The sequence below is a fragment of the Callorhinus ursinus genome, unplaced genomic scaffold, assembly GCF_003265705.2.
Source record: "Callorhinus ursinus isolate GAN/ISIS: 27379988/994484 unplaced genomic scaffold, GSC_fseal_2.0 scaffold16, whole genome shotgun sequence".
NCBI classification, from domain to species: Eukaryota; Metazoa; Chordata; class Mammalia; order Carnivora; family Otariidae; genus Callorhinus; species Callorhinus ursinus.
In genome coordinates this window covers 17,318,121-17,338,469 of record NW_027397078.1, presented here as the reverse complement: position 1 = coordinate 17,338,469, position 20,349 = coordinate 17,318,121, and the positions used below count along the sequence as shown (strand labels likewise).

At 42.6% G+C, this 20,349-nt stretch overlaps 1 protein-coding gene across 6 annotated transcripts in view; it reads right to left on the bottom strand.

The window, feature by feature from the left end:
- The window catches only part of DMD (dystrophin), a 2,222,747-nt gene that overhangs the window by 138,608 nt on the left and 2,063,790 nt on the right, over positions 1 to 20,349 (bottom strand). For 4 of the 6 annotated variants that reach the window (XM_073901938.1, XM_025857657.2, XM_073901939.1 and 1 more), the window contains exon 1: positions 1,936 to 2,057. The exons of the other annotated variants lie outside the window; for them this stretch is intronic. In XM_073901938.1, the coding sequence (XP_073758039.1) occupies positions 1,936 to 1,955 (20 nt within the window). In that variant the 5' untranslated portion in view covers positions 1,956 to 2,057. Of the gene's footprint in view, positions 1 to 1,935; positions 2,058 to 20,349 lie in introns of those variants that run through there. 6 annotated transcript variants of the gene reach the window in all.

Genomic DNA, 20,349 nt, shown 5'->3' with positions numbered 1-20,349 from the left:
TTAGTTTCAAGTAGTGTGCAAGGTTATTATAACTGCCTCAGAGCTGTTCCTGCTGTCAGTGCTGGAATAATCAGACTTATTGGAATTGCTTTTTTAGTTTCTTAAAAACAAACATTAAACACTTATAAAAAGCAACAAATTTCTACTTCTCTCGCAGGGGAAATGGCAGTTGCCTAATTAAAATAAGATTTCTTCTGCCACCACTGTTATTGGGTACTGAAAATATTCCAGAGAGTTGCCTTTTTAAAAAATATCTTTCCGCTACTTCCCGGGGAGGAAAGTAATCGCTATGCAGCGGTATAAAAAGGTACCGTTCTCTTGCGATTTGCAGAGGATTAGAGTTTGGCTTCATATATAATCTGGAGCCCAATGATCCACACACACAAAATCATTTCCCTTTAATCTGGGGATCAGACTCTTTTTCTAGAGGAACCTTGGCATTTGCATGCTGAATGTTGAACTTGGCGTGCACTGCTGGAATACTGGCAGGGTGGGAAGGGGAAAATATAGTTAAAAGTTTCTGCTACCGTGCGGAGGGGGCGGGGGAGGGGCGGGTGTCAATCTGAGCATCAGAAATCCTATTCTAGTCCCCACTTCTTGTTCCCTGGGATATTTAACATTTTATTCTGTTTGGCTCAAGCCAGGCCAAAGACGACTGCCTCAGTGATTGTGCCTACTGTTACTCGTCCTCCCTCTATTTGCTTTTTGGGCTGAAATCCCACCCACCCTCAACTTGGGCCAAAGCAATTTCACTTCAGGGTCGTGTCCAATCCAAGATCAAACAACACCGACTGAAACCAATTCCACGGTGATCAAGGGTCAGAGACCTTTCACATAACCGTGTTGTTTCATTTGCTCCCCTAGCTTCTCCAAGAGCAACTGTATCGTGCAAAGAGGGGATGTGACACAAGGAAATAAAAAAATCCAGGCAAAAAGAGAAAGGGTGATGGGGGGTGACGAGGAGAGGTGACAGGGATAACAAAGCAGGGAGACCAAGAGGCGCTTTCTGGCCAAGGAAGAACGTAGATTTCACTTACAGACTTTGGCTCGCCACTTAAATCGGATGCACTTTTTTTTCCATGATGTTAAAGCATTTGATAATTAATATTATGCCTCCGTCAGGCAACAGAGCCCTTTCAATTTCAGCTTCAAACTTAACTTCAAATTTAACGGAGATAAACAAACTGTCCTGCCCTTTTCGTTGCCAAGATCAGATCTGGAATGACAAACTTCGCTTAAAGAAGAGCACAGACACCTGGAGAAACCCGAGAGGACACCCAGAAATGACTGCACACTCAACCCCAGAGGGCAAAACAAAAAACCACCATAACAAAAACCCTTGATCCTCCCTCTATGTCAAATCCTGGACTTCTGGGCTTTAATGGCTTTTTCTCTCTTTCCTGGTTTCTGCAAGTCGTGGGGCATGGAACGAACACAGTAGAAAAGCCAACAAGGGGAATGTCAGTTGGAATCCTCGGAAGAAATCAGGCAGAAAGTTGACCTTTTGGCACTTGCAGTGCAATGCAAGGTAAAGCCTCGCGCGCCCCTTCCCTCCGCGAGGTCGGGCGACGATTTAGGAACAGCCTGTCTGGCTCACGTCCACACAGCCCGGAAAGGAGCAAAAAGCTCCCGCGGCCCCAATCCCCGCGTGGGGAACGCGCTGTCCCCTCTGGGTACGGCGAGAAATCAGCTCTTTCTCTCCGAGCCCATCCCAAAGCCAGAGGAAGGGGGCTCGCCGCAAGCGCGGCGGCCGAGGGGCAAGCCCCAGGGACGCACCTGCAGCGGCGCAAGGACCCGCGGGGGAGGTTCCCCGACGACCCGCCGCCCGGCGTCCCGCCGTTGCGCTTGTCCAAGTTTTGGCCGCCCGGGTTTGCCCCCGGCTCGTGCCAGAAGTGCACGGACTGCGGCGATCCGAGGGGGCCGGGATGCACTTACCCTTTGAGCTGCTCCCTCATGATTGCAAGGGCTCGGCGGTCGAAGGAAGGCGCGAGCGGAGGAGTGAGCTTCCCAAAGCCGCCGGGCTCCCCGAAAGTGGAGCGCCGCCGCCGCCCAGGCTCGCAGCTGAAAGCACTGCGGAGGAGCGGGCGCGGGCAGGCAGGCGGGCGGGGAGGGGGCGCTGCAGGCAGACGGGGCGGGGCCGGGCCGGGCTCCGCCCCCACCTAGCGACCTGGGAACCCGGGCTCCCAGAGACCGGCAGTGGGGACTCAGCCTCTCAGAACGGCAAGGAAAAAGAAAAGACAGACAGAGGAAGGGATTTAAGGTAGTCCCGGGGACCTGAAAGCCCCACACCGCCCTGCTAGCACCGTCTTCCAAACCTCCAGCAAGACTACTTGTTGCCTAAATAAATGACCTACGTGCAAATGACCTCATTGCAGATAATTAAGTGTGTGGGCTCAGAGTTTTCTTTTTCAGAGAATGAGAGAGAAAAATCACAGAGTTCTCCAACCCCCCACCCCCACCCCCAGCCCCACCGTTTTCCCTCAATCGAAGATTAAAGTGGTAGGGCTGTAAGGACATGAAATTCAGGTTATGCTCATCCTGGGCTAAACGGGCTTCTTAGGAAGCGTTTGTATTTGTCAAACAGCTGGGGGTCTCAAAGTGGAGAAGGGCAGTATCAGCATCGCCTGAGGAGAACTTTTGATTAATAAGAATGCCGGGGTCTCAGCCCAGATGTACTGAATCAGAAACAGCAAACTAAAGTTTGAGAACCACTGGTGTAGGCTCTAAAGAAAACACCACCACGAATGGTGCGGCACGGTTTGGGCTTTTGGTATTATTTTCGAGAAATCTAAAAGGAAACCATTCCCAATGGAACATTTCATTGGAAAAGTGGCAGGGCCTGGACAGTTCAAATACTGCTAATCTTAGAGTTTGCCATATGACGATGCAGGTTAACTATGCAAAATTATTTCAAGCCGGGAAGTATTCTGAAGAGAAGAAAGCCTTCATTAGCACAGTAAGTTTTTGCAACCTTCACAAAGTATCTTCAGTTAGAGTCCCCAGAGTATTTTTAAGATTAAACTCCCTTAATGGTTTCTTTGTCCCTCTTTGTCCATTTATTTTGCTGGCCTGCTTTTCTTTTTATCTTCTTTCAACTACTTGCCTTTCACTCTCTCTTCTGGTCGATTTCTTCCATTTCAGTTTACAGTTGAAAACATGTCCCCCTTTTTCTTTTTAAATTATCCTCTTTTTTGCTCAACATTTTCCCCCCCGTAGAACGTTGGAGCTAAAAGGACTGTGGACATCAATCTCCCTTTACTGTCTGCTAGAGCATGACAAAAGAGGCAAAAAATAAAGGAAGTGAACAAAAGGGAAAGGGGGTGCCAAGTTTCTTCATTCCCCCTGACAAACCAAATAAAAATGTAAACGTTATCACTAGAGACTTGGGCACGTAGGTAGGATTGGTTTATGCTATTTTAAAGCAAATATAGCACTTCTGCTAGCATTTTGCCTCACAAATGGAGACTTATTAATGCTGTCTTTTAGCAATTTTGAGCCAGTGAGTGGTGGAGGCAGCTTCTATTATGGTCTGAGGGGGGCACACTAGGATTTCCTTTGGGTGAGGCTGTCCCTTGGTCGAACTGCGGATTCTAGGTCTGTCCTTATCTTGGTGGGGGGAGAAGGATTCGTATGCTGTGATGAGGACTTCCTCATGTGGCCTTTGCTATTAATCAGTGACTAATCTCTGTGTCAATGTGGCAAATCACTTAAATACTGTTTATGTTTATTTCAGTGAAAAGACACAAACCTCACAGCATGGGCATTTGTACACATCAGAAATCAATCAGTTAAAGGTTTGCAACACCTGTGCTTTGTCATGCTTCTCCTTTCTTGTTATTTGTTTCTTTGTTTGTTTTACACTTTGAAATTACCCACTGAAGATTCGGGCGTGCTCATACGTTTCTCTAAAATATAAACCCTCAAGTCTTTTTTTCTCACTGTTCACCGGGGAAACCACCAGGAACAATTCGTTGGACAACAAAAAAGAATGGAAAATAAGAAATCACTATTCAGATTTTTTTTCCTTAAATCTGACAGATGGCAATCCTCAAAAATACATCTTTAAGTTCTTTTTTAGACTGGAGTTACAGGCACTTGAAGACTTGTTCCCAACTCTTGATGTTATTTTAGAAATTAAATACTCCCAGTATTATTAAAAAATGACATGGGCATCACAGTAACTGTTTTATTGTCAGTTTCAGTTAGATGATGGATTTTGCTTCTTAGGAAAAGAGATTAAGAAAAGGTAATTTACAAATCTTCATTTCATATATAAATTCTATAATGATGCTATGTATGAAAATACATTGTTTATAGTAGCTGTCATTACTGTTTTGGCGTGAATCAGAGACATGAAAGGAACATGGGGGCTCTGCCACCAGAAAAGACAAGTTGCAATTCTGACTCCAGAATTAACCATGAGCTATACTCGGGCCGACACCGTGGTGAGAATGTGACAGTGCAAGGACTGGACCAGGGAGTTTTGCTCCAAGGCCTAGGCCACTCTACTATGCTGCCATGGCTGGGGGCGGGGGGTGGGGTGGGGATGTGGCCTCTTTTATTGTGGGGGAAGATCTGTATTTTTTTTCTTTTGTGCTCATAAGCAATCTCACCGCTGTCTGACAGCAGACTAGGGTAGGTTTGCTCCAAATAGGGCTAAGGAAGGAATGCGACGGGGTAAAGGCTAGGCAGGTGACCCAGTAAATTCTTCCTTCAATACCCAAAACACCAGTCTTTGAACCACTTTAAATGTCGCACGGACTTAGAAAAATGCAGGCCTCTCTGACTTAAGGGCCTGTGCTGGATACCCCCCCCCCAGTCTTCCCTCCAGCTCTGTTCTCTGCCCTTCTCCACTCTGCTCTGTACCCCAGGAGTTTGGGCCTCTGGGGATGTCATCAGTCAGGGTCTCCGGGCGCCCTTTGGCTTCCTTTTGCTTTCAGCCAACGGGAGGCCATGAGGAAAAGCCTACAGCGGGACATAAAGGGCAGGAGGAGAGAGACGTTTGCGTGCTTATTCCCCAAGCTCCCTCCTGTTGGCCTTGGACCTGGCAGCGGCTACGTTCCTTTACCCACGGCCACAAGCTGGGCGGTCATTTCTGCAGCAACAGCATGTTCCAGGTTCTCACTTTGTTCTTGTTCTTCCCCCCCAACGCTGCTCAGGTTTTGTAGATAGCCTTTTTCTTACATTCTTTTCAAGCACCACTTTTGAATGTACCCTCTATTTCTCCCAGGATCCTGACCAAACAGGGACCCATCCAGTCAGAGCCACCCTCTGGGTCACTAAATTGGATGCTGAGTGGGGACTCCGGACGGAGGAATAAGTTAACTCCACCTGTTGGAGCTGAAGAGAAAACTGGGTTCAGTCATTGATCGGCTCTTTCTAGAAGGCTCCTCTATAGGTGCCAAAGGAGCCTCTGGTCCTTTGGGGGTAAAGGCAAATCAACAATTATGAATGGTGGTAACAGCAGGTGTGAAGGTAAAGAGGCCACAAACAGCTTTTTCTTTTCAAGAACTTCAGTGGTCTATTTGATCTTTGGGAGAGAATGTCAAGAGAGAGGTCCAGTGGGTGGGCAAATTGAGAAGGACCTAGCGTGATGATCCAGAGTTTGACCTGTGTCCTGAAAGGTCAGAATGTAAGCACGAGTGTGGTTCTGTCATATTTGCCTTTTAGAAAAAGCACTCGGGACATGGAATGGGGGCTGGGTCAGAAGAGTCTGGATGACGAGGATCTGAACACTGGTAGTGGCACCGAGTGGAGAAATAAGAAATAATAAGGTTAAACACTACAGGAGTCATGACTGATCAGATGCACGGATGGAAGAAAGGGAAGACCTAGGAGCCTGGGCCTCAAGCTTGGCCACCACTGCATCTCACCACCCTGCAGTTCTGATCCAATTGGCCTTGGGCGCTGGGATTTTTAAGGGGATTCTCCTATGCAGCCAAGGTTGAGTCACTCTGCTCTCCGGTGAATCCCAAGCCTGGACGAGTAATATTCTCCAAACCAGGAATGTCAGGAGCAGGGGGCAGGTCCGGGCAGAAGAAGGTCAGGGAGAGAGGGTCAATTCAGTCTTAAGCATGATGAGTTCGAGGAGGCAGTGTGATGTAAAAGGCAGTTGGACACCTGAGTCCGGAGCTCAGAGGGAAGATGTCTGGATTGGAGCTACTGATTTGAAATGTCAGTGCTGGAGGGTCACGGGTGTGGATAAGCCCACTCCGTGGAGGGTGTGAAAGGCCTAGGGCAGAGGGCCAAGCTGCTCTGATGTTCCACAAACACATCCTTTCCCTTTTAGGCTGCTTGAGGTTCAGCGTTAGCCAGATTTTACCGTTACAAAACGAGGAGCAGAAAGGAAAAGAAAAAAGATGGGATGGTTTGCGCGGGGCACTTGCCTGGGGGTGGCCCTGAGGGACTTCACCACCCCCGAGGGTCCAGCTTCCTCTAGCTCCAAGAGTCTCCACCAGAACTGCTTTGTGTTCCCTAGCCCATCTTTTTTTTTTTTTAATTTATTTAAGATTTCCTTGTTTTTGTTTTTTGTTTTTTAAAGATTTTATTTATTTGACAAAGAGAGACACAGCGAGAGAGGGAACACAAGCAGGGGGAGTGGGAGAGGGAGAAGGAGGCTTCCCGTAGAGCGGGGAGCCCGATGCGGGGCTTGATCCCAGGACCCTGGGATCATGACCTGAGCGGAAGGCAGACGCTTAACGACTGAGCCACCCAGGTGCCCCTCCCTAGCCCATCTTAAGTATAACCTGCATCGTTTTATAAAAATCATTTGGAAGGTAGGTACTACTTCAATTAAGCATAATAGGAATTTTACAGTAAAATTTCAGCATTTGCGTATTTAGCAAACGCATAAGGATTCCATGTTTCTCTGTGCAAAGTACAAGTATGAGCCGTGAACACCAAATAAGACGTCCAATAAATGCTTACAATGGTGGTGAGTCACTGCTAGTTAGGGCAAATACCACGGTGTACTAATTAAAACATGTGTAACAATCTCTTTAGATCCATCTGAAACCCTCATCTTCTGGATATGAGAATCTCCAGTCAGTTCACATTAACTAGTAAATGAAGAGGCCTCTACATTCAGACACAGAGTACTTCACACCCACACAAAAGCCTATTTTTCCAGGCCCTTCCCCTGCAGGGAGACAGAGTAAGCCAGGCCGAGGAAAGTTCTCTGAGCCAGCTGCCATCCAAACCAGAGATTTCACCAAATAGGTTCCAGATCAAGTCCAACAAGGCTTCCTTCTCATGTGGTTTGCTTTTAATAAGATTTTTCAAAGCTTCCCAGAGCCACCGATGTCACAGTGAACATCTGAAAAGATGTGAAGTTTAGCATCTTCACTAAAATAAAGACACACTTCATTAACCTCAGGGGCCAGCAGTTACTTCCCAGGAAAGAATTCGGGTACCTATTCGCCTGCCAGCCAAAACACGGCCCCGCTGGAAAGCAAACAGACTGCCACCTGCTAAAAATGGGTACCTGGTTAAGGTGGTTCCAGCAGACCGACGACAGCATTCCCGGTCTACCTTAACAACGGCTCAAAGCCCTAACTATCTGTAGGCCTTTCCCAAACGATTGTGCCAAATAACAGGAATTTCAAAACTAGGCAGAAATTCTGACACTCTGCATAATCTCCCTTCCTCTTCAGCTACAAATAAGGCTTTGTATTCGATTAGACTCACAGCAGGTGAAAACCCCAATTAGTGAATGCATTCTGGGGCCTCTTTCTACCTTCCTCCCACACACCAGGAAAAAAACACAAAAAAATTTTTTTAAAATAAATAATAAGGCAAGTCTCAGTCTTTTCCCAGATCACAAGTAATGTGATTAACTCTTGGATCTACCTAATCAAGCCCTTGAAGACATAAAGAATTTTCACAGGAAAATGGGGGGATGTTGAAAGATCTGCCCTTCTTGACTTCATAATGGAGCTTACAGAAAATTCTATTTTGCTAGATGTTACTGTTTTCTTCAGATCCATAAATATTCAGATTTTCTGATCTAGAAATTACAGTTTTTCTTTCTACCTGAAAACTCACAAAGCCAATATTATCTAAAGAATGATTAATGGACAGTCTGCTGCAAGAGAGAATGATTTTTATGTTCTTATTTTGGTGTATTTGAGGTGAGAGAAAATATTAAATTTTAGTTTTCACAGTATGCTTTGGCCTTAGGAAGTGCACAAAGTCTATATTTCATTCTTTGTAAATATTTATTTGTCAAAGGAAATTCATAATTGGACAAGGATACAGGTTTGGTTTGAACATTCACAAAAAAAGAAGCAAGACAGCTTTAGTTCTTAGAGTGATTTACTTACACTTTGTCAATTGCTTCTCTGGAAATAATTCACAACCCAGTTTTATTTATGAGCATATGATTAAAAAAGAGCAGCTTTGTCTTTTTTAATTGTTTTAGTCCTGTCACTTTTCTTGAAACAAGTCGTAGGACTTATTATCCACAAGAAAACACCAAACATATATCAAATAGCAACGCAGCTTTTAGAAATAGTCATTTGTTACTGTCAGAGGTTCATTTCATTTTGAGGTTTTTAATTAAAATGCAAAATTCTACATACATGCCTGCCTAAATTACCCGTTCTGAAACACTCGAATTTCATAAAAAAAAATGTTAAATGCTAATGTAACCATTTTTTATACTTATGACTTGGTTCTTAAGATTGGGGAAAAAAGTAAACAAAGGAATTACCAGTCAATTAAGCGAACAAAGAAGTCATCCTAAGTTGAAACAGGTAAGGAAAATTTAATATTCAAATGCTACCGAATGAAGGCACCAGGGTTTTTTTTTTTTTTCCCCCTCCCTTTGAGATGAATATCCACCAAAATCAAAAGCAGCTTCTTAATCTTCAGCAAGCGTAGCTGGATATTCTGGCGGAGGCACGAAGGCGAGCAAGGCAGAGCTCCGGACCAATTCTGCCCCTTAGAGGCCAGTCACTTAACCCCCCTGGAGCTCTGTTGACTCATCTGTAAAATTCAGATACTACTGCATAGGGCCATCGTGTGGGTCAAGTGACACAATGACTAGGAAAGCGATCTGAAGGCTGGGGGATGCTATGTTCATGCAAAGTAGCCTGTTGTGCAGTTACAATTCCTTAAAAGAAAACCCAGTATGTCCAGGAATACTGTTGGGAACACAGTACAAAATAAATTCAGCCTAGACACTTTCACTTGCCATTTTTAGACTGCTGTATGAGGGGAAATGAGCGGGCTCAGAGTTTGTCTTGCCTTTTTAGCAATTTGCAAAAGGAACCTTTCCTTCTTCTGTTTTATACATCTAAGAAGGAAGCAAGTGGGTAAACTAAAGTAAGATTTTTTTTTTGCAAGATAAATCATGAACCACAAGCCTGAGATAGGGGTAAAATTGACACCCTTTCGCTATCTTTCTTGGGGGCCTGAGGTGAAAATATCCATACTATTCACACATGTTAAAAGGTGTATTCACGTTCATATTGTCAGAGAGCAGCGCCCTGGAGTAGTGAGAGAACCAGTGAATATTGGTTTTTGCCGGGGACTGTGGGAGAGAAAGATCCCCTCCACCCTGAGGGAGAAGTCCTCTTGGTGGCAGGCCCCCAACAGCCAGGATGTGATTGGAACTCCCCACGGATGGACGTGGACACACGGGGAATCCGTAAAGGGGGAAATGGAGGTTAAAACCAATTTAACCACTTAATGATTTACCAAGGGCTGAAGCTTGTACTCCAGCTCTGGTTTATTTTTGTCAAGACTTTTTTTTGGGGGGGGAGAGATAAAAGGAAAATATGAATGCAAGGAATTTTATTCACGTATCTCCGATAATTTTTTCATGTGCCGTACCTAGAATAAGTTTCTTGTGCATATTCCCCTATATTCATTTCTTTAGATGACATGATCACGATGTATTTACTGGGCACTTACATGTGTCTTTGCCTATCAGTTAAACTCTTTTACTGTTCTTTACTATTTGTAAAGCCTAGAAAATATTTGGAGGATGGACCTGGAAATAGTTTAAAATTTCAGCATTGTAACCAGATTCCACTACTAGGGCCACCCAAATATGGCGTAGACTTTAGGGAGCTTAGAATCTAGTGAAGGGGTGGGGGCAGGAGACAGACTCAGACATGAGGAAACAGAGTATCAGATAGATTTTTAAGTACAGAAACAGAGACCAAAAAAAGGAAGCAAAAGCGAAGAGTGGTTTGACCTCCTGGGTTTAAGGAACACACATGCCAATGAAGAGTTAAATAGGCTTAAATCACCAGGTTTCACGCATGTTTTTGTTAGTATATGAAGAGCAGAAGCAAGTTTCTTAAGTTGACCCAGAGCTAATCTCTCATATTAATAATTTACTGAAGCGCAGATTTTTAAATGTTAACATACTGCTGTGTTATAAAATCAGATTATCCTCTTTTTGGAATTCAAAAAAGAATTGGGCCAATATTGGCTTTTGTATCTCAGGAAGGTTAATATTCAGAAAATACTACTGTCCCAGGGCACCTGGGTGGCTCAGCTGGTTAAGCGTCTGACTTCTGCTCAGGTCATGATCTCGGGGTCCTGGGATCAAGCCCCACCTCAGGCTCCCTGCTCAGCAAGGAGTCTGAGATTCTCTCTCTTCCTCTCACTCTACCCTTCCCCTGGCTAGTGCTCATGCACGCGCTAATAAACCTTTAAAAAAAAAAGAAAAAGGAAATACTACTCTCCCCACTAGAATATCAAACCACATTCTTGAGTTACTATCAAGACTCTAGTATGGGAATCTACATCCTCATAGGCTGAATTACTCTCATCCCTTAGAAGTCTTTCCTCCTATGATGGAAAGACAAGAAAAGAAATTGGCATTACCTGTACTTCTGAAGATTTTTCTTTTTAAAGAGAACCAGATTTGGAGCATGAAGAAACAAGCATGAAGAAGAAGGTTTGGAGCTGAATGGAACTGTATGTCAAATAGACCATTACAATAGTCCACTTAAGAGAGGATGAGCAAGGGCACCTGGGTGGCTCAGCTGGTTAAGCTACTGCCTTCGGCTCAGGTCATGATCCTGGAGTCCCAGGATCGAGTCCCGCATCGGGCTCCCTGCTCAGCGAGGAGCCTGCTTCTCCCTCTAATCCTCCCCCCTCTCATGTACTCGCTCATTCTCGCTCTCTCAAATAAATAAATAAATCTTAAAAGAAAAAAGGATGAGCAAAATGGCTGAAGGGGAGGGGGAGATACAGGCTTCCAGTTATAGAATCAATAAGTCACAGGAAAAAAAAAAAGTTCCGCAGAGGGGATAGAGTCCATGGTATTCTAATAGCATTCTCTGGTGACAGATGGGAGCTACACTTGCGAGCACAGCCTAACGTATAGATTTGTCCAATTGTTATGCTGAACACCTGAAACCCATGTAATTTTGTGTGCCAACTATACTTCAATTAAAAAAAAAAAGCAGATCCTTTGGGCTCTAAGTATCTTTGGGAAAAAGAAAAAAAAAAAAGCCAGAGAGAGAGGATGAAAGCCTGAATTAAGAAAGCAGCACAGGGAATTGGTGGTGAGGTTGAATTCAAGACAGGTTATAGGATACAATCAATTCCACTTTTCAACCAACTGGAGGTAAGGGCAGGAGGAAAGGGAAGACTCTAGGATTTTTGATAATGGTGCCTCTAGCTGAGGGTTCGTATCTGTGTATACTACATATGTATTTATACTTCATATTGTTCCATAAAGGCTATAGGGCAACCTAGAAGAATGAATCAATTTAAAAAATGAACAGATAAAATCCAGGATGAAGAAAATATAAATAGAATAAAGCATTAAGAAGGGAAGTGAAGTCAGAACACAGATTTGAAGATCATCGGGCTTGATATGGTTAGTAAAATGTAGCTCTGCACACCTACCAGGATGAGAAAGACAGACAACACAAGGCTTGGGGAGGATGTGCAGCAGCTGAAACTCTCTTGCTTTGCTGATGGGAATGTACACTGGTCCAACCACACTGGAAAACTGGCCAAATGTATACAAGCTCAACACATGCATACTGAATGCCACTCCTTGATGGATTTCCAAAAGGGATGTATACATAGATTCACCAAATGACACAGTTTAGAATGTTTCTAACATCATTCTTTGTAACAAGTGTCAAATCAATCAGCAATAGAATATATAAATCACAGCATATTCACACAATGGAATATGATATAGCAATGACAATGAACAAGTTCATACAACACTATGGATGAATATGAGTTTTTAAAAAGCAAGACACAAGAGAGTGTATGCTGTAGGATTCCATTTGCATGAAGTACCAGAACAGGCCAGATTAATTTATGGTGTTCACATTCAAGAGAGTGGTTACCCTTGGAGGGTGGGTAATGATTGGAAAGGGGGGCTCCAGGGGACTGGGAATGTTCTGTTTCTTGATCTGGATGCTGATTACAGAGGTATGTTCAGGCTGTGAAAATTCATTGTACTGTCCACTTCAGATTAAACCTTTTTCTATGTGTCAGTATTTTCAATCTGAAGTTTTTGAAAAGGGGCTCTAATTTGGCTGCAGGCTTTCTGGATGCCCAAGCAAAAGAAAAAGGGTAAGAGGAAACAGCGAGTTTATTATTTGGGTTATTGATAAGGGGAAAAGAACATAATTCTTTAAGTGAAGCAAACCACAATCTCATTTTCACTCTTAGATCTAAATAAAATTCCTGCATGGTTTGTTAATCTGCAGCAAAATCCCTTCAGTAGGTGTCTTTTTTTTTAAAGATTTTATTTATTTATTTGAGAGAGAGAGAATGAGAGACAGAGAGCACGAGAGGGAAGAGGGTCAGAGGGAGAAGGAGGCTCCCCGCTGAGCGGGGAGCCCGATGTGGGACTTGCTCCCGGGACTCCAAGATCATGACCTGAGCCGAAGGCAGTCGCTTAACCAACTGAGCCACCCAGGCGCCCTCAGTAGGTGTCTTTACGGTGCCCTCCACATAAGCCAAGGGTCTGATGCCCCCGAGCCAAAGCCATCTTATGGGAATCAACGCAAAGTGAGCCAAGAATGTCGCTTTCTCAGGGCCGGGCCTGAGTTAGAGATAAAGCACGGTATGGTATTTTTCCAAACTGTAGGTCATGAACAATTCATAGGTCGTGAAATCTATGTAGTGCATCATCACAAATATTGTTTTTAATGACAAAGAATAGAAAATACGAGAATGGATTATACAATAAGGATAAGTAATGCTTTGTGAAACTTCTTTCCACACACAAACACAGAGAAATATGGATAGAGGTAACGTGTGTGCACGTGTGTGTGTGTTTGCACTGGGGTGATATATAAAACGTAATTTCTACTGTGGAGTGGTCAAAAAACAAGAAAGCTAAAGACCTCCAGTGCATGGAGAAAAAGACAGAAAGTGGACCTACCAGACAGGTATGCATAAATATAGTTTCTCTAGGAGAAGATTCAGAAGTAAGCTGGGGGCAGTCCGCTTGCAGTTTTATTCTCTGGTAAGGGCTGGAGCCTTACAAGAGATTGGAGGGGCATTACAAACCTCAGGAGGGGGACCAAGTTAGGGAGGTGTTCATCAGCTCTGAAGTTCTAGCCCCCTGAGGTGCTGCTAGGGGCTGAGGATATGCTTGGAGCTTTAGGGAGTGTCTTCTCTGCTAGCTATTCGTTGAGGGGACCGTGTGAGCGTACGCTCCAGCCTTTTCGTTTTCTTCCAAACGACATGGTGATATTGTCACATCGCAGGGGGAAAAACATTGCTGCGAAAAGTATTGTCAAGGGAAGTAACTGGTAGCTCACACGACTGCACACAACTGCGTGCTGCTTGCCTGAGCAACACACTGCAAAACGTAAACTGAGAAATCATCCTTCTGCTCCCAGCCTGCAGCAGGACCGCCTTTGAAGCCCTTGCGAGAGCGCTCAAGTCTAGGCCCACAAATCGGCGAGCGTGTGCCTGAGAGAATGGTGACATTTGAGGGCTGAAAGATGCCCATTCTACTTAATACCTATAAATTCATCCTTTTACGTGCTTGGGGAAATTTGATCTGAGTGTTTATAAAGACTGGTAATGACTATACTTATACTAAAACAAAAAAGATTCTTATGCGATTCTAGGAACACTTTAGACAGTCTCTAAATATGCTTCATATGAAGCATAGGAAGAGTCAAAGTAACAACCTCTTTGAGAATAAAAAATTCTCTTCGAAAGAAGGACCAGCCAGGAGAATAACCAGAAAAGAAGTCATAATCCTTCTTCCTTCAGTATTTAATCATAGCAGCATTCACTGAATACGCTGCACTAATAAGGGATTCATTAAGTATATTTCCCATCAGTATTTTTCATCTTTGAAAATCACCAGACAATAGATACTTTATTTCTACCCTTGCCTGTGAAGCTACACACCAACTGCCTAGCCCCACATGATTACTCACAAAATAAGAGTTATCAGAGCATCTCATTTTACCTACACCTAAATTCAGCCTGCAAAAGAACTTGCTGGTAACTTTTCTCCAACACCCTGCAACATACTGCAAAATGGCCCCAAATTCTGGCCCCTCCCCAGTAACTAGCTCCTGCAGTGTGCCTTTGTATCTCCTCCCATCAGAAGCTGGAGTCTTTCCCCGCCCCATTCTCTGTGATGACCCTATGACAGGACTTGCTTTGGCCAATAGATAATATCAAATGCGACACAAGCAGAAACCGGACAAGGGTCTTTGTGAAGAAGCCTGAGTTACCCTGTTGGATCATGAGACACACAGACCTAGCTGAATCTGTTCCTAAACGACAGCCTTTCAACCATCAGACAAGCAAGTCAGGCCACGGTAGCCCATCCAGCCATGAGCTGACCACAAATGCATGGGCAGGCCCAGCAAAGAAGAGTAGCTGGTCCAGACCACCAGAATGGCCAAGTCCGTCTTCAAATAGTGAGCTAAATAAGCTGTGGTTGTGTTAAGGGATCTACAGACCGTGGCTTATAGCTCAAGTCTGGCCTGTGGCCTGTTTTCACATAGCCTCCCACCTAAGTATGATATTTACAGTTTTAAAGAGTTGAACAAAAAAAGAATACACAACAGAGACCCTATATGTCCCACAAAGCCTAAAATACTTAGTGTTCGGTCCTTTGTGGAAGTGTTTGCTGCCCCCTGTGTTAAGCCATTAGTTTGGGGGGTGGTTGGTTATACAGCAAAATAGAGCAGATACACAACTACTCCCCAGAAACAATGTGAGAAACTAAGACTTTCCCAGAACTCAGTTGACATCTGTTCAGTTTATCCTTGGTACTTGTCATCCAGTTGCTTGTTAACTAAGATAACACTTGATATGAATACAATAAACAAACAGACACATAACCCATGAGGTTATTTTTGTAGTGGGCTTCTCAAAATTACGATTTCTAAGGCGAGGTAGAAGAACAAGCATACAATTTTTACCGGCTTTACTCATAACATCCCCACTCTAGAAAACCACCCAAATGTCCAACAGTGGGTAAATGGGAAAACAAAATACGGTATTATCCACACAACATAAAGTACTCTGCCATTAAAAAGGAATGAACTTATACCATATGCTGGCTAACTGATAATAATAAAGAAATGATACTTCGTAAAAACAAAACAAAAAAAGGAATAAACTACTGATTTTCTTTTTTAAAGATTTTATTTATTTATTTGACAGAGAGAGACACAGCAAGAGAGGGAACACAAGCAGGAGGAGTGGGAGAGGGAGAAGCAGGCTCCCCGCTGAGCAGGGAGCCCGATGCGGGGCTCGATCCCAGGACCCTGGGATCAGGACCTGAGCCGAAGGCAGACGCTTAACGACTGAGCCACCCAGGCGCCCCTAAACTACTGATTTTCAGTGACTGATATTCAAAATCATTATGCTAAGAGTAAGAAACCCAAAAATACCATACCATTCCATTTATGTAAAATTCTAGAAAATGCAAACTACTCCGTAGTGACAGACAGCTGATTGGCTGTTGCCAGGGGTAAAGGTTGCACTGCAAAGGGGCACAAGGTAGTTTTGGGGGGACTTGTAGCAGTGGTTTTATGGGCACACATATATCAAAATCAGTGTACATCAGTACCATACACTTTAAATGGATGCAGTTTATTGTGTGTAAATGATCTTTAATAAAGTTGATTTTAAAGTTTTTTTAAAAGCATTTGCCCAAAAATCAAATTTATTGTTCAAAAATGTAGACAAGTGGACAGAAAATGAGGTGCATTACACAGAATGTTTATATAAATATAGGACAGATTCAGGTCATGCTGTCAGTCCCTTCTGATTAATTCTGAAAATATCAAAACATTAGATTCAGAAGCGACCTTACAGGTTAATGAATTACATCCTCTCATCCAATACGGAAATTGCCTTTAAGGGTGAAGCAGTCATTTCAGCCTTGAGTATCTACTGCAAGGGGAGTCTGCTGCTTTTTAAGGTGGTAGGTTCTGTCTTTCGGTAGCTCAATTACAAAATTTTCTTTAAAAAAAAAACCCACAACATTTTCTGTAATATTTACTTAAAACTGGCCTTCTTATAATTCCCACATATGTAGCTGAATCTGTTCTCAGGGCAAACCAGGGAAAAAAAAACAAGGAAAAATAAACAAAAAACACAACACCACAACCAAATGCAATAAAACACACCGCTTCTTGCCTTCTAAATATTTGAGGCCCTCTATTACATTCTCCTTAATACTGCTTCTCTCTAAGCCAAATCTAAATACCTACATTTACTTATATATTTTTTTTCTTATATAATATGGCCTATAGGCCCTTGGCTATCCTGGGGCTATTTTGAGCAAAAAGATCCATGTGATATTCAGAATGGAGTAAGTGGGATTGGGGTGCTTGGAGCCCCCTTTTTTTGCCCGTATTAATGCCATCTATAACTGCTATAGCATTTGAGTTTTGTAAATGCCATATCACACTTTTTGTTCATACTGAACTCATAGGTTGCTGACTCAAGGGTTTTTAAACATAATCTGGTATTAATTAAGGTCTCTTTCCTCCCGTGTTTTTAAACTACTTGAGTCTAAATGTGAGATTTATGTCCTATTTAAATATGCCTTCATATTTCATCTCCTAATAAGAACTGATCTTTCTAACTGATTTAAATCTATTAATATTTTGATGTATTTATGATATAAAGTATTTACAAGTTCCATCAATTTCAAATTTATTAGTAAGTATAGTGACTATCTACAATCATTCTCTCAACAAGTGAGTCCCTATCGTGGACTCAGTTCTATTCGGTAGTAAAGAGACCAAAATGGATCAAAATGGTTCCTATCTTCTTGGCATTCATAGACTACAGTGGGACACGTATGTATAAACAATCACAACTCAGATAAACGCTGGTGGAAAGCTGTGCTTGCTGAATAGAGCAAAGAAGGGTTCACAGAGGTAGTGATACCTGGGCAAAATTGGCCAACTGAGGTCTTCAGGCAGAGGGCCAGGGTGACGAAAGACAAGTTGATGGAAAAAGCAGCTGCCGTGGGCAAAGGCCTGCATATCTCAAATACAGGGCAAGGACAGTAGGAGACTCTACTGCATGGTAATTCTCATCGATCAATTGACATCCTTTGGGTGTTTTTGTTTATCAGCTGCAAATTCACTCTATTACCCAGCCCACACTTCTTTCTCTTGTTCCCAAGACTGTCAAAAGAAAAATTGAAAAATATGGTGTAAAATCCTAGGATATACCGTCTATAACAGTCTTCTCATCTAACCATCCGGTAGCCATAACAGAAATGGAACTGAGGTGAATTCGGCATGACAAGTTTTGAGGAAATCATGCTAACTACCAAGGAGTAGGTTTTTGTCAGTACTCCTCATTCATCTCTTCAGTGTCGTTTTTGAGGATTGTAGTGCTCATCAACAGCAAGCTGAATGGATTGTAATTTTTTTCCCAAAGATTTTATTTACTTATTTGAGAGAGAGACAGAGAGAGCATGAGCAGGGTGGGGGCGGGGCGCAGCAGAAGGAGGAGGAGAAGCAGGCCCCCCGCTGAGCAGGGAGCCTGATGGGGGGGATGTGGGACTTGATCCCGGGACTCTGGGATCATGACCCGAGCAAAAGGCAGACGCTTAACCCACTGAGCCACCCAGGTGTCCCCGGTTTGTAATTTTTAAAATTTATCTTATTTTTTAAAGGTCAAAATAATGTTTTCTTTTTTCCTTGTATGACATCACCAATCCCCTTACCATGTTTTCTCCAAGTCTACCACCAGTAGCTCTTTCCATGGCAGCAGAATAAAGTTGTAATTGCTGTTAGGTGAACAGAACACACTCCTGTCAAGTGGAAAGGGGCTCTGTACCCAAACAGAGGTTGGACACTAAAATCACATGACAGCACTTCTAACAAATTAGAACTGGTCTTGGAATCAATTTTATTTTTTTTAAGATTTTAAGTAACCTCTACATTCAACATGGGGCTCAAACCTACAACCCCGAGATCAAGAGTCACGTGCTCTACTGACTGAGCCAGCCAGGCACCCCTCGATTGATTGATTGATTGATTGATTGATTGATTTTTACAACAAAAGCGTTATGAGTTGAGATTGTCTCTAGGATAGTCTAGAAAAGAATCCTGTTCCCAGTAAACTTGAATGAAAGTTTGGTTGGATTTATGTCATCTTAAAAGCCAGGGTACTCTCCTAAAAAGCAAGGGATCTGAAGGTTTCAGACTGTATTAAATTGTTCTTTACTTATCTGTGGCCCTAATGAATTTATAACCTTCAGTAAAGAAGTGGTTCTCTATTTCTGACTTGTAAGCCACAGTAGTTGCAGGGAAGGGGTTAAGAAGGTTAGAAGAGGGAACCCTTCTGTGGCTGTATTCAGTGTGCACAACTTTCCACAGCCCATCTCTCACTGAGTTAGGATTGTTTGCACCTATGTCTCCTGCTGTAGTCTATAAATGACAGAAAGATAGGGACCATTTGGATCCACTTTGGTCTCTTTACTATGTAATATAACCGAATCCATTGTTTCACTGCTTTTTGGTGGCCGTTTTTCCATTTGGTAAGTCAACAAGGTAACATACCTAGCTGTTTTAAGTCATACAGCAAAAGTAATGTTTATTTACTTTCCTAAAATTGCACTCTAATCTCCAGTTTGCATCACCCAGGAGCTTCATATACTTTGGCAGATTTTAACTATAGCTACATAATTGGCATATATTTATATTTAATTTTAATCAAATGTAAAGACGTATGCAAAACAAAGACTTTGCTCAAAGCTCCCTTTATAGATGAAATAGGAATATTGAACTTAACAGTAGACCATTCACTGGGGGGAAAGTGCTTGATGTACTTCTTCCCTCTACTTTTCTACCCTTTGGTGACATTGGTTGTATTTCAAGATTCTGAATGCTGTAAACGAACACTTTATTGGAGCAGCATCTTTACCCACAGCAAAAAGAAATGTGCTACCTAGGACTAATAAAGTCGTTTATGAGTTTCAATGAAGAGCAAATGCAAATGGTAAAAAAAAAATCCATTATTTATTAGCAGTAAACCCAGTATTTTTTTTAAAGCAGTTTTCACAGAAGCTCTACTTATGTTAGCTTTTCCCAAACCTTTCTGCAAAGTGTCAGTTCTTTCTAATATATAATCAAGGGAATTTTGTGTGGGGAAGAAAACTTCTTATCTTTGTAAAGGACAGTTAGAGGAGAGCTGGGAAAAACAAGAAAGCCCGTGCATGAGGATTAAGTGTGAACATAGGAATTGAATGCATTCCAACTATTATTTTAAAAACATCCGGAAAAAGGGGCTTTTCTGAGTCAAGTAGAGTCTTATTTCCAACTTTAGACTATTTCCAAATTTAAGAATATGCATTATTCTGAAAACGAAGGCAGATACACATATTATCCCCAAATAATTCTGAATTAAATTCACCCACTGGTTTTTTAAATTAAATTTCCTAACCTTTTGTATCAATCCACTGATGTATGTTTTTTGAGTTTTCTAACCCGAGGACATTTTAGTAACTTTTAATAATAATGAATTCAATAAAATTTTAGGTGAAATTTTTAGTGAAAGAACCAAGAGAGTCTGATTAGGTTGCACCTAAAATTTAACTTTTTACATAAAAATTAACAAAAGCACAATTGAAATTTGGCACAGAAAAAACCCTTTGGAGAAATGAAAATGGTTATGTTTTCACAGAAGAGGTTTGTATTTATAGGTATCTTTTCAACCTGGCAAATTTAAATCCAGGACATGAATTCAGACAGTATAGTGTCTGAAGAGTGAGGAAAGGCAAAAATATGTCCAACCCTACTTATCCCACTGAATTACGCTTTTTTTAAAAAGATTTATTTATTTGAGAGAGAGAAAGTGAGAGAGAGAGAGCACAAGCAAGGGGAGGGGCAGGGAGAGGGAGGGGGGAAG